This window comes from Bos indicus x Bos taurus, chromosome 17 (assembly GCF_003369695.1).
Source record: "Bos indicus x Bos taurus breed Angus x Brahman F1 hybrid chromosome 17, Bos_hybrid_MaternalHap_v2.0, whole genome shotgun sequence".
In the NCBI taxonomy this organism is placed as follows: domain Eukaryota; kingdom Metazoa; phylum Chordata; class Mammalia; order Artiodactyla; family Bovidae; genus Bos; species Bos indicus x Bos taurus.
In genome coordinates this window covers 14,671,294-14,685,471 of record NC_040092.1, presented here as the reverse complement: position 1 = coordinate 14,685,471, position 14,178 = coordinate 14,671,294, and the positions used below count along the sequence as shown (strand labels likewise).

General features: G+C 44.7%; 1 protein-coding gene across 2 annotated transcripts in view; it reads right to left on the bottom strand.

Moving 5' to 3' along the window:
- FBXW8 (F-box and WD repeat domain containing 8) overlaps positions 1 to 13,956 on the bottom strand; it is a 113,628-nt gene extending 99,672 nt beyond the window's left edge. Inside the window, exon 1 of one of the 2 annotated variants that reach the window (XM_027566702.1) lies at positions 13,543 to 13,956. In XM_027566702.1, the coding sequence (XP_027422503.1) occupies positions 13,543 to 13,863 (321 nt within the window). In that variant the 5' untranslated portion in view covers positions 13,864 to 13,956. The remainder of the gene's footprint in view (positions 1 to 13,542) is intronic. The other variant, XM_027566701.1, reaches the window with a different exon arrangement.
- Positions 13,957 to 14,178: the final 222 nt, after the last annotated feature.

The window sequence follows — 14,178 nt, the reverse complement described above, 5'->3', positions numbered from 1 at the left end:
ATTGGCTCTTGTAATGGAGGCTGTGATGGGTCACGCAGTTTCCCTGTCTGGGTCCACAACACTTATCCCCCCAGAGGCCCAGGATGCTGCCTGCCAGCAGCTCATAGCTGCGTCCTTTCCCAGGCACGCCCTGAGCAAACAAGCTGCCTCATTCCAGGTCACACTCCCTCTTCAAGGGCAGTGTGCAGCCAATGACCGCGTGATAGCGGAGTAAAAAGGCCTCAATATGGGACCCCCTCAGCAAGGCCAACCCAGGAAACCACCTGCACGCAAACCTCTACCTCAGAGTGTTTCACGGTTAATCCTACCTTTACTCGCAAGCAGCCCTGTATTCAACACATTCCCAAGGGTTCTTATGCATAATCCCAGTGTCATTAAACTAGGTAACCTACTTCACTTTCCACTAAAGACGCAACAGAGAAATGCAAGTTAGAGTGACATTATTATATCAAAAACCAAAAAACTACAGAGGAGCTTCAAGGTTAAGTCAATCACTCATAAATTTCACTTTGTTATTACTAGTAACATACCACTTGCGAAACACCTTACAAAAGATTGAGAGTTATGAGCATGTTTGATCCCGTGGTTGAAAATGCAATCCTTTTACAGGTACAGCGTGACTGGACAAGGAGATAGAGCCACATCCTGGACTGAGGCTGCAATCCAGTAGCCACGTATAAATTAGCCGAGGCAGCAGGAAGGTCCTAAGTGCTCTCATTTGGGACTTCCCGCAGTTCATAAATGTAAGTAAAAATGATAATAATAATGCTACTAGTGGGTACAGAAATACCTTGTAACCTAAAAGGTGCCATCAGACTTCTACCTAGACTATTTTGAAGCATGTGCCATTGTGCTCAGTCGCTTCAGTCACATTTGACTCTTTGCAGCTCCACTGCGCCCCGCCAGGCTCCACTATCCATGGAATTTTCCAGGCAAGAATACTGGAGCAGGTTGCCATTTCCTACTTGACCCAAGATCAAACCTGCATCTCGTGTGTCTCCTGTACTGGTAGGCAGGTTCTTTAACACTAGCGCCAACATACCGCTACCCCAGAAGTTATTGGCCAAATTAACCAATTGTATCTGTACCAACTTAAATACGGAAATGGACAAGTTGTCATTTCAGAAACTAAGATATCCTAAGAAATCAGACAAAGGGTTTCCCTGATGGTCCAGTGGTGAAGAATCCGCCTTTCGATGCAAGTGACATGGGTTCAATCCCTGGTCAGGAAGATTTCACGTGCTGTGAAGCAACTAAGTGTGTGCACCACAAGCACTAACAAGAGCTCTAAAGCCCAAGCCACAGCTACTGAAGCCACGCACTGCAAATACTGAAGCCCACGCACTCTAGAGCCCACGCTCTGCAATGAGAAGCCTGCACACTGCAATGAAGCGGAGCCCCTGCCTGCTGCAACTAGAGAAAGCCTGCCCAAAGCAACAAAGACCCAGAACAGCCAAAAATAAAGTAAGTAAATCTTAAAAAAAAGACACTTGAAATATTACAGGAAACTTTGTCATACTATAAAAGTGTTAGTATGATTACAAAGTTTAGAGAATAATTTAGAATGGCCAAATCTATGGTACAGAAGACCACTCGGAAGACCAATAAATTTAAAGTATTAATATTAACGTGTACATGCTTGATCCTGTTTGATTCTTTGCGACCCCATGGACTGTAGTCCGCCAGGCTCCTCCATCCATGGAATTTTTCAGGCAAGCATACTGGAGTGAGTTGCCATTTTCTCCACCAGGGGATCCTCCCAACCAGGGATTGAACCCTGCATTTCCTGCATTGCAGGCAGATTCTTAACCCACTGAGCCATCAGGGAAGTCCCACAAAGTATTAACATTTCTTCAAATTTAAAGAAAAACATCCTTTTGACAGCATACAATTTGGCTTTTAATTTTTTTTTTTAATGATTCAGATATTGACTCGCTATCCACTACTGGTGACCGCTGTCCTGTACCAAACATCAGAATCATCTTTGGAGTTGTCTGGGTGTGTGTGTTTCAAACCAAAATCCAGGGTCTCACTCAGACCTTCTGTTCCAAATTCTCAGGAGTGGGGCTCAGGCATCTACTCCTTAGGAATTCTCATGCAAACCAAACGTTGAGAAACACAACCCTAACTTATCGACAGATATAAAAATCAATCCTTTCCCAATCAAGTCAAAAAAAAAAAAAAGAAAGCCACCACAGAGAGGTTATGTTACTTTGTTAATTCAAAGTCAGTGAATACTTGATTTTCCCAAAGTCTACTGGACTTACTCCAGTAAATGTTAAAAGAAATTGCAAACAGATCCATCCCCAGGGAGGCCGATTTGTACTCTCATGTACTAATGTAAGACTAATTCTGCAAATGGATTGGTTTTGTGCCTTACTGTTAGAAATTTAATCTGTCTTCTCTTGTTTAGTAGAAGAAGGGATAATCACTAAGCGCCAAATCAGTAAAGAGTGAAGAAACGGACTTAAGGTTTGTTCCCAGCATTCATCTCTAGGGCAAACAGAACACGAAAGCTCTCTCTCTAGATGACGTCTTAAGAAACTGAGACAAGAACCTCGAGTTTAGACAACAGATAACGCAACATTTCTGCGAAATCTGCCCCTGAAAGGAGACTGTTTTCTACAGGAATTTATCTCAACTGTTCACATACTGCTGAAGAGTAGAGCAGACCCACACAATCTCATGAGAAGGAGTGGATGAGTTCCAGTTTCATCTGTATTTTCTTTAAGAAAAATAAAATTGGTCGACTGCAGGGGGAAAGGTCTGAAATACTGTTGAGATAAACAGGTGTTCGTTTACGTTCCTAAATGTGTCTCAAAACGCATAATAACTATGTGACCTTTTCATTTTTAAAATAAGGTAAAATGTTTTACGTCCAAAACACTATCTGAATTGAAGACCATGCCAACTGCTGGGGCGGGAGGTACTATGAGCGGGTGTGTAAGAAATGAAGTCAACACTCAGAACTAAAATTTTTTATAGAAATATATCATTGTCACATAAAATGGGATAAAAACTGGAGTCTACAAAAAGCAATAAAGACAGTCCCCCAAGGTACTCCCAAGTTCATTAGGAAGCCAGCTATTTAGAACTTGGAAATCATTTCTCTGAAGCAACAATGCTATAAAAGGTGGTTGAACTCCCAAACAGTCCACAAAAGGCCAGTTTTTCATTTAACACTTAGCATGATCCCTTGCGTGTCACTATGAGAAAAAACAAAAGGAATTCAATGAATTTTGGTTGATCACATACGTGGCTGATGTAACTGAACTACAGTACACAGTGCACTACAGGTCCACTGCAGTGTCTACCAGGCACACTGCGCTGCACACAGCAGATGCACATTCAACATCCAAGGTGCTTTTTTTTAATGGGCTTGCCAACTTCAAAAGCCACTATCATTCACCACCTACCGGTATGATTCCCCCAGGCGCTGACAAGGGATGGACACAAAATGGTTTAGCACCTGGATTAGTGAGAGCTGGGGCAATCCCAGGAGGTTGGGCAGTGGGGGAAGCTAGGAAGGCAGAAGAGGCTGGATCTCTGCTTTCAAAGCCCCTTTTTCGTCTACAATGGGATGCAACTTCTCTCTCCAGGAGGAAGAGAAGTCAGGAGAAGAGGGAGCCCTTTGTCAAAAGCTTCAGGTCCCAGAGGAGCCTGTGTGGGTATGGCTGGTTTGTACAAGTTCCCTGTCAAGGGTCCCAAACTCTCCAAACACATTCATACCATCAAGACTAGCTATATAATTTGTGCAGCCCAGAGGAAAACAGAAGTGTACGACCCCTTGTTTAATATTAAGAATTTCAAGATGGTAACAAGAGGGCATTAAACTAAGCAGCATATGCTGCTGAGCCTGGGGCCCTAGGTGACCACACAGGTCACACGGACCCGTGAGGCCAGCTGGCCCTGGCCGCCACAGAACCTTTGCACTTGCCGTCCTCTGCCTAGAATGCCCTCTCCTGAATCTCTCCCCGCTTCTGGAAGTGTGACCTTCCCAAGAAGGCTTTCTTGAATACACCAATCCCCAACACATACACACTCTTATCCCTTCTACCCGCTGTATTTTTCTCCAGAGCATCTACTACCCAACCATTATTTGTTCATTGTCCATCTCCCTCTTGCCCAAAATGTGGACTTTTATAAGAGCGTTGATTTCTCTGTCTTGTTCACTGCTGTAGCCTCAGTGCCAAGAACACTGCCTGGTACCAAGAAGCCCTCTCTCTAGTGCACGCATGTGCACACCTGCTCAGTTGTGTCCAACTCTCTGCGACCCCATCAACTGTAACCTGCCAGGCTCACCAAGAAGCTGCCTAATGAGTTATCTGAGGAGTGAATGAATGGAGCCCAGGTTGCTGCATGCAGCAGAACCTTCCAACGAACAGATGCCCTGAGTTACAAACTGTTCTAGTGCACACACAGAGACCATTTCAAAACATGCCCAAGTAGACACTTGCTCATTCACAACAGGAAAAAATGAATGGCACTGACAGGAGAACATTCTAGTTTGGGTAAGGAAGAAGGCAGCGAACCCTGGGCTGGAGGAATCAGGAGAGAGTAAACAGAGGAACAAGCATCAAGTGAAGCCTTAAAAGGAAAGCAAAGGACAGAAAGGAAGGGAAGTCTCACCAGGCGGGCCAACACTTGAGTTCACATTTGACTAGGCTGCCTTCTCATTTTGTATTAGTGTTTCCCTACTTGTTTCTAAGTTTAACAAAAAGAGGAAAGTCATCAAACTGACCTTGCTGACAACAGAGATGTAGGCTGTGACAAACTGAGCAATAAATACTGGCCAACAGTATTAAAATTTTTTATCAGGCCTGAAAACCCAAATCTTAATGCTCTGAATGGTCACCAGGGTTCCAACCGCCATAGATCCTCCTTATGAGGTTGCTGTTGGAAGCAGCAGTCCCTGTTATTTCTACTCCACAAATGCAGGCAGGGCCACTACTACACTCAGTACCATGGGTGGGGGTACAGGAGGAGGACAACAGACCTGCCCTTCAGGGATTCCAATCCAAGGGCGGGGTGGATGCTGAAGCAAGAGGTTTACCAGGAATAACGCTTAGCAAAGAGGAAGTGAGATAGCATAATAAACTCTTCTGCAAAACCACTGATAATAATAGTGCTAGCTTTAACTTACTGGCTACTGACTGTAAGCCATGCTTGGTGCTAAGAATGTCCCATGCCTCCATACAAGATGATACTAGCATCGACCTTTTTTGCTAAGTAAGGCAAGATAACTGAAACTGCCCACGGTCAAACAGCTAGGCGGCAGCAGAGACCAAATGTGGACTCGAGTTTGCCTGATTCCAGAGGCTGGACTTGTAACCAGGGCCAACCTGATCCATTAATGTCACCATTTCAGTTTTTAAAAAAAGCAAGACTGTAGGCTTCTGAGGTCTGCGACTGTGTCCATTCTGTTTACTGCTGATTCCCCAGAACCTAGCTGATCCATAAATACATGTTGGATGAACAGAAAACACCTACATTCCTGCAAACACTTTGAACTCTTACCCCCTTAAAGCAGTCATCTGTTGTTTCTGCCCAATATCCATTTCCTCTTTTCTGTTAGGAAATCATCCCATTCTTAGTCAACATGGGTTAGGTGAGGCTGACTCCACTCATCTGCAGGAGAAGACAGTGGATGTGAGCCTGGCCAATTTGCATCAGTGACTGGTTCAAGGATGGACCAATGAGAATTAAAGTTCATCACTCTGGGAGCATAAAACATGCTCTTTTTCACCGAGTTGCTTAGCTGCTAGCATAGAAAACTGAACTGGCCGGCAGCCATTTTATCCCAAACTGGAGAGCACCTGTCTATGAATAAAGCCAACAAAAGGAAAGCAGGACCAAGAAATGAAGAGATTCCTATTAGGAAGAAAAAAAAAAACTTTGCCAACTACGAGGTAAAGGATGTTAACCAAACTTACTACAATCATTTTGCAGTATATAGCTATGTCAAGTCATCATGCTGTAACCCTTAAATTTATTGTGTTCTATGTCAGTTATCCAAGTAATCCAACTCTATGCCCCAACCAGTAATGCTGAAGCTGAAATTGAACAGTTCCTATAAGACCGTCTAGAACTAACGCCAAAAAAAAAAAATGTCCTCTTCATTATAGGGGACTGGAGTGCAGAAGTAGGAAGTCAAGAGATACCTGGAGTAACAGGCAAATTTGGCCTTGGAGTACAAAATGAAGCAGGGCAAAAGCTAACACAGTTCTGCCAAGAGAACGCACTGGTCATAGCAAACACCCTCTTCCAACAACACAAGAGAAAACTCTACATATGGACATCACCACACGGTCAAAACTGAAATCAGACTAACTATATTCTTTGCAGCCAAAGGTGGAGAAACTCTACAGTCAGCAAAAACAAGACTGGGAGCTGACTGTGGCTCAGATCATTAACTCCTTATTGCCAAATTCAGACTTAAACTAAAGAAAGTAGGGAAAACCACTAGACCATTCAGGTATGACCTAAATCAAACCCTTTACGATTATACAGTAGAAGTGACAAATAGATTCAAGGGGTTAGATCTGATAGAGTGCCTGAAGAACTATGGACGGAGGTTTGTGACATTATACAGAAGACGGTGATCAAGACCATCCCCAAGAGAAAGAAATACAAAATAGCAAAATAGTTGTCTGAGGAGGCCTTACAAATAGCTGAAAAAAGAAGAGAAGTGAAAGGCAAAGGAGAAAAGGAAAGATATACCCATTTGAATGCAGAATTCCAAAGAACAGCAAGGAGAGATAAGAAAGCCCTCCTCAGTGATCACTGCAAAGAAATAGAGGAGAACAACGGAATGGGAAAGACTGGAGATCTCTTCAAGAAAATTAGAGATACCAAGCGAACATTTCATGCAAAGATGGGCACAATAAAGGACAGAAATGGTATGGACCTAACAGAAGCAGAAGATATTAAGAGGTGGCAAGAATACACAGAAGAACTATGCAAAAAAAGATCTTTAAGACCCAGATAACCATGATGGTGTGATCACTCACCTAGAGCCAGACATTGTGGAATGTGAAGTCAAGTGGGCCTTAGGAAGCATCACTACAAACAAAGCTGGTGGAGGTGATGGAATTTCAGTTGAGCTATTTCAATCCTAAACGATGATCCTGTTAAAGTGCTTCACTCCATATGCCAGTAAATTTGGAAAACTCAGCAGTGGCCACAGGACTGGAAAAGGTCAGTTTTCATTCCAATCCCAAAGAAAGGCAATGCCAAAGAATGCTCAAACTACCACACAATTGCACTCATCTCACACACTAGCAAAGTAATGCTCAAAATTCTCCAAGCCAGGCTTCAACAACACATGAACCATGAACTTCCAGATGCTCAAGCTGGATTTAGCAAAGGCAGAGGAACCAGAGATCAAATTGCCAACATCTGCTGGATCACTGAAAAAGCAAGAGAGTTCCAGAAAAACATTTATTTCTGCTTTATTGACTATGCCAAAGCCTTTGACTGTGTGAATCACAACCAACTGTGGAAAATCCTGAAAGAGATGGGAATACCAGACCACCTGACACGCCTCCTGAGAAATCTGCATGCAGGTCAAGAAGCAACAGTTAGAACTAAACATGGAACAACAGACTAGTTTCAAATCGGGAAAGGAGTACATCAAGGCTGTATATTGTCACCCTGCTTATTTAACTTACATGCAGAGTACATCATGTGAAATGCCAGACTGGACGAAACTCAAACTGGAATCAAGATTGCCAGGAGAAACATCAATAACCTCAGATATACAGATGACACCACTCTTATGGAAGAAAGCAAAGAAAAACTAAAGAGCCTCTTGATTCAAGTGAAAGAGGACACTGAAAAAGTTGGCTTAAAACTCAACATTCAAAAAACAAAGATCATGGCATCCGCTCCCATCACTTCATGGCAAACAGATGGGGAAACAATGGAAACAGTGAAAGCCTTTATTTTGGGAGGCTCCAAAATCACTGCAGATGGTGACTGAAGCCATGAAATTAAAAGATGCTTCCTCCCTGGAAGAAAAGCTATGACCAACCTAGACAGCATATTAAAAAGCAGAGGCATTACTTTGCCAACAAATGTCCATCTAGTTAAAGCTATGGTTTTTCCAGTGGTCATGTATGGATATGAGAGTTAACTATAAAGAAAGATGAGCACCGAAGAATTGATGCTTTTGAACTGTGGTGTCGGAGAAGACTCTTGAGAGTCCCTTGGACTGTCAGGAGATCAAACCAGTCAATCCTAAAGGAAATCAGTCCTGAATATTCATTGGAAGGACTGATGCTGAAGCTGAAACTCCAATACTTTGGCCACCTAATGCAAAGAGTTGACTCATTGGAAAAGACCCTGATGCTGGGAGGGACTGGGCGCAGGACAAGGGGACGACAGAGGATGAGATGGCTGGATGGCATCACCAACTCGACGGACGTGAATTTGAGCAAGCTCCAGAGTTGGTGACAGACAGGGAAGCCTGGCGTGCTGCAGTCCATGGGGTTGCAAAGAGTCGGACACGACTGACAGACTAAACTGATGTCAATTATAGCTCAGTAAAACTGGGGTGGGGAGGATAAAAACAGAGAGATGGAAGTATTTCTAGTTACATTATAAATTACATTACAGAACAAGAACTACCACCTGAAATTCTCAATTATGTGAATCAACAGATTCCAGTTTGGTTTTTTAAACCAATTTAAGTTGGGTGCTGATTGCTTGCTGCCCAGAGTCCTGATACACCACCTAAAGAGAAATGAGACTGAGCAACTGGATTTCATGACCACCACAGTGAAGAACGCAGCAATATGCTTGTGATTATATTCATGCAGCTCTACTACCTATGGGAACCCTGAGTTTATTGAAAAGGGGGAAAAGGACAAAAAAAGGCAATACCTCCAAACTTCTCTCCAGGGCCATATCATTTCTTTCACTAATTCAACCGTATACCAAGAAGACAATTTAGGTGTCCCTAACTCACCACCTAGAACAGATGGTCTCTAAGCACTGTATCAAAAGCTTCGTAAGAGAAGGCTCAAGAGCAATCATTTCCAAGTCTTCATTTCAGCTGGGCTTGTCCATCAAAGGTCAGGCCTGTACCCGACTGTGTAACACTACAACACTACCCCATCAAGAGGCAATTTCACTCCTGATAACTTACTAGTTGTTCTTGCTTCAGTGTTGATACTGAAGACTGAACTGAAAGAGACTGCACCAAAAATAGAAGACCTGACAGTGTAACAGAGTACCAAAGATGGGGAGAGGAGGGGAGAGCGGGTGTTTGGAGGTGGTACTTTTTTTTTAAAATTTAAGACTAGTCAAGTGCAGTAGTGAGAAGGGGGGAAGAGTAAGGAGGTGGTACTTTTTATTTCCTTTTCAGGTCAAATGGATGAGACTGTCATGAGTTTTTTTTTTTTTTGGGGGGGGGGCGGCGGGGCATACCAAATAGAACTCAATCTTCCTTTCAGGAGTCACCCACAGATCCCAAACTCATGGCCCAAGGCAGATCTAGCCCACAGAGAAGTGTTATGGAGAACTAGAGGAAGGAAGAGTTCTTGTGGCAGATGGTTGTATTAACTAGTCCCAACTTCAACATGATTCTCTGTACTCAAGCATTTGCGTAGCTCCAATTCTGGGTATGGACATATGAATTGCTCTGGTCAATGAGACAATAAACACACAGACTTCACAAGCACTTGTGGGTTAGGACTTGCCCTCCTACCACTCTCATAACTCTGATAAGGTCCACCCAGGGCTAACCTGCTAGATGATGAGACACACATACACACACACAGCCAGAGCTGTTTCCGTGACAGGAGCTAACCTCAGACATGTACACGAGCCCACCCATGCCCAGCCCAAACTGCCACCCTGAAAGACACTGAGCTAAATAAATTCTTTGTCTTAAGCCAAAATTTTGGGGAAAAAATTTTGTAGCAAAAAATCTTTGATAAGAGTTGGACTTCCCTGGTGGTCCAAGTGGTTAAGAATCCACCTGCGGCTGCAGGGGACACAGGTTCGATTAGGAAGACCCCACATGCTGTGGGGCAACTAAGCCTGTGCACCGTAAGTGCTGAGCCTGCGTGCAGCAACTCCTCAAGCTTGTGCACCTAGAGACTGTGCTCCGCAACAAGAGGATACCACAAGGAGGCCCACACACCACAACGAAGAGTGGCCTCCACTCACTGCAATCAGAGGGAGCTCACGCACAACAGCAAAGACCCAGCAGAGTCAGAGTAAACAAATAAAATTATTTTAAAAATGAAAAAGAAACTGGTAAGAGTCCACATAAAAACACAAATCACAATTTGGGGAGGAAAAAACCTAAAGACTCTATAACACCAGGACCACATTCTTACATGGCAACAACCAGCTAATCTGGGTCAAGACTCCCACGTTTAGCCCAGCCATAGCATGCTGTTGCTGCTAAGTCGCTTCAGTCATGTCTGACTCTGTGCGACCCCACAGACGGCAGCCCACGAGGCTCCCCCGTCCCTGGGATCCTCCAGCCAAGAACACTGGAGTGGTTTGCCATTTCCTTCTCCACAGCCATAGCATACATTCCCCAATTTGTCACTATCATCTCATCCATATTAGGGTCAAGTTCATTGCCGCATGTCATCTCAGTTGGGTGGGAGTATATTTATGGCAAAGAAAAAAGTGAAATACCATATTCCACATATTCCAGTTACTATGAAAAGTGAAAAAGTTAGTACAATTACTTTGGAAAACGGTCAATATCTACTAAGGGTGAACGTATGCCTACTGTAACCCAGCCATTCTACTCCTAAGCAGATACCCAACAAACCTGTTCATATGTTCCAGAAGATCTACAAGATGTTCCTAGCAGCACTTTTCCAGACAGCTCGAAGCTGGTGATTAACAAACTAGTTATCAGTAATGCCCATCAACAGTAGAATTAGTACAATGTGGCATATTCCTAGGGATAAATCTCATGCATAATGCTATGCACAAGAACCCAGACACAAAAGTGCATGCTATATGATTCTACTGATACAATTTTAAAAATCAGATAAAATTTAAGGTGTTAGAAATCAGGTGAGAGGTTACCCTTGGGTGGAATGGCACAAGTAAAGGTTCTGAAGAGCTGGTAATGCTGTTCTGTAACCTGGACGCTGTTTACATGGCTATATACATTCTTGGAAACACATTAAGATGTACATTTATGGTTTGTACAATTCAATACAGAGGTTGTTTTTTTAAAAAAATGGGGAAACAAGACCAAGAGGAGGGCTGTGCATCAAGAAAAACGGTTAAGTATTTTTCTTTAGTGATATCATGAAGACAATTTCTACACCGTTATGATGTTTACTATTTAATGTGACAAAAAGAATGGTAGTCGTTATGAAACAAATTATTACAAAAGTATGGCTGGAATCTGTGCTCAACATAAACACCTGATGAACTAGGAAAAAAGGATCAAATGAGTAACAGCCTACTTCACTCATTCACATTCCTGCCTGCCTGCCCTCTGTGGGCTCTGGGACTTACAACCCCTGAAATACAAATCCAGATCTTTTTTATAAAAGCTGCCATCGGTTTTCTGACTGAAGATACTGGGTGAGTCCCTTAAGTCAATTACTTTCCTAAACTTCATTTGCCAAATAAGTCTAATGCTAGCCACTGGAAAGGGTCACTGGGAAAACTGGAAATCACATTTCTAAACCCTGACAATACCAAGGAGACAACAAGCAAGCACACAATGATTTTATTAGTTTATTTTTTATTTATCGCCGTGTTACTGATGATTGCTAAGTACAGAAAACAAAAGAAAACCACTAGCGATGCCCCAACGGTTGGATGCTGCTGATGGTGGTGTAGTGACTGAGACTCTGAAGTCCCTTGGATCCTCCAGAAGGCAGGCTGCTTCCATTTTTAGGATGCTTAAGTGAGGGCTCCTGTTTTTGGAATGGACGCCTCAGGAGTGTTAAGTCTGGAAAACCCCGAGCGAGCATCAGGACCCCAAACCAAGAGGTGGTAAAGCTGAGAACAATATCTCAAACTCACCTGATCATTCCAATCACCAGGTTTCTGGGCCCCCTCCTCTGGAAACTGATGCAACAAGTCAAGTTTAAGGAACTCCTAGCTAGTGAAATTTAAAGTCCAACAGATCTGGACCCAAATTCAATCCAAAGAACTTGTCAGATAGGTAATCCTGAGCAAGTTACAGAAAACCTGCATTTCCTCATTTGTAAAAGGAGACCAACAATACCTACCTCCCAGGATTGTTGTGACTCCTAAAGACAATGCCACATTCAGTAGGGAGGATTACTGGTCCTAATAATCCCCATTCCTGTTTCTCTTCACCCCCCATGCACTGGTCTTGCCTTTGCCTACATGTCTGTGAGAATAACTTCTGTGTAGATCCGCCCTGGCCTGGGCAACTTATCAGGTGATAAGCCACCTCGCCAAGGCATTAAATTTTAAAAATGTTTACATCTGTCAGACTTTAGTGGTCAAACACTTCTTACAGAAGCAGGCATGATGCCAGTATGAATTTTCACACACGTAAGAATTGACACGTTAAATGAGAATGTTTAACACATAGACCAAAAAAAAAAAAATACGTCATCTCTAACTTTAGAGATAGGCAGAGCACAGAACCAGAAACTTGGTGAAAACTTACAGCTACTAATGTTATTTGAATATAACTATATATTATGTTGAGTAATCCATTTCTTCTAGAAACAGCTTGGCAATTACATAACTACTTCCAACTGGGAAGCCACAGATACTGCCTTTGAGCCCAATTTAAATGAAGCCCTTGAACCCGCTGCCTTACCCCAACTCTTAACCATGATTGTGTTTCTGGTGATCTTGATTGTGCCAATCTCCTGAAAAGGATTAAAAAAAAAAAAAAAAGTCCCCGGCTTTCTCCAGATTCTGGAAGATATTCATGTCCCATAAAATGGTCACTATCGGTAGCATGAAAGTTCTTATCAAAATATTTTTTGTGTATTTTAATTGAAGTAACACATGCACAGTCAGAAAAAACCTGAATTGTCCAAACACTATATAGAGAAAAGTTAAAATTCCTTCCTGTCCGCATGGTGGGTTTGCCTCCCCCAAGTTTAGGAGCCCTTCCAGACCAGGATTTCCTCGATCTGGTACTTACATTTTGGACCAGGTAATTTTTTGTGGGTGCTGTCCTGCGTTGTAGAATCTTTGTCAGCACCCCTGGCCTCTACCCACGAGATACTTGCTGCTACCAGCCACCCCACACTGCCCCGCCCCAGTTGTGGCATCCAAAAATGTATCCAGACACTACCAAAACGGGAGACAAAACCGCCCCCCGTTCGGAACCACACTTTCCAAAGATACTCAATGCATCCACAAACGTAGGGTTGGGTTGCTGTTTAGTCGCTAAGTCGTGTCCTACTCTTGGCAACCCCGTGGACTGTAAACCGCCAGACTCACCTCTATTCATTCCCCCCCCCCAACCCCACCGGTGGCACAGTCACTTTCCAACTCATCAGGCGGTCTGTATCGGGGCGGGGGCAGCCCGTGCCTCGGCGGGAGGCGACAGCCACTCACCAGGTCCCGTATGAGCTGGTCCACCAGCTGCTCTCCGCCCCCGGCAGCGTCGCGGGCCGGAGGGGAGCGGGAACGGCTCGCCGCCTCCTGCCTCTCGGCCCGGGTCGCCCGCGCCGCCGGGGGCCGCCCCGCGCCCTCCAGAAGACCCTGGGCCAGCGCCAGGTACCCCGAGGCCTGCTGCTCGCCGCGCCCGGACACCACCTCTGGCCGCCGCGGCCGCCGCTCGGCAGCCTCGGGCCGGCGCCGCTTCCTCAGCGCCTGGGCCTGAGCCAGCTCCTCCTGCCAGCGCCGGCGGAACTCATCCAGACTGTGGTCGTCCATCGCCGCCGCCCCCGCCTGCCTCGGCCCACCGGGCGCCACGGGACGGTGCCTCCGCGGGAAGGTCCCTCCGCGGGAAGTGTCCGTCGCCGCCGGAAACCGCCGCTTCCCGGCTCTCCGGTTCCGGGTGGGCGGCCCCGCCCCCGCGCGCCCCGTCGGGCTGTGCAGGGCTGGTGAGGCTTGCGGCGGAGCTCAGGGTCGGGGTCTGTGCCCCCGCCCCCAGCTTCTCAGCTTCCCTGTTTGTGGCTTTTGCCAAGTGCACACTGCGGCAAGCCGTTTGTTTTTGTTTTTTCAAACGTGCATTGAGCAACTATTGTA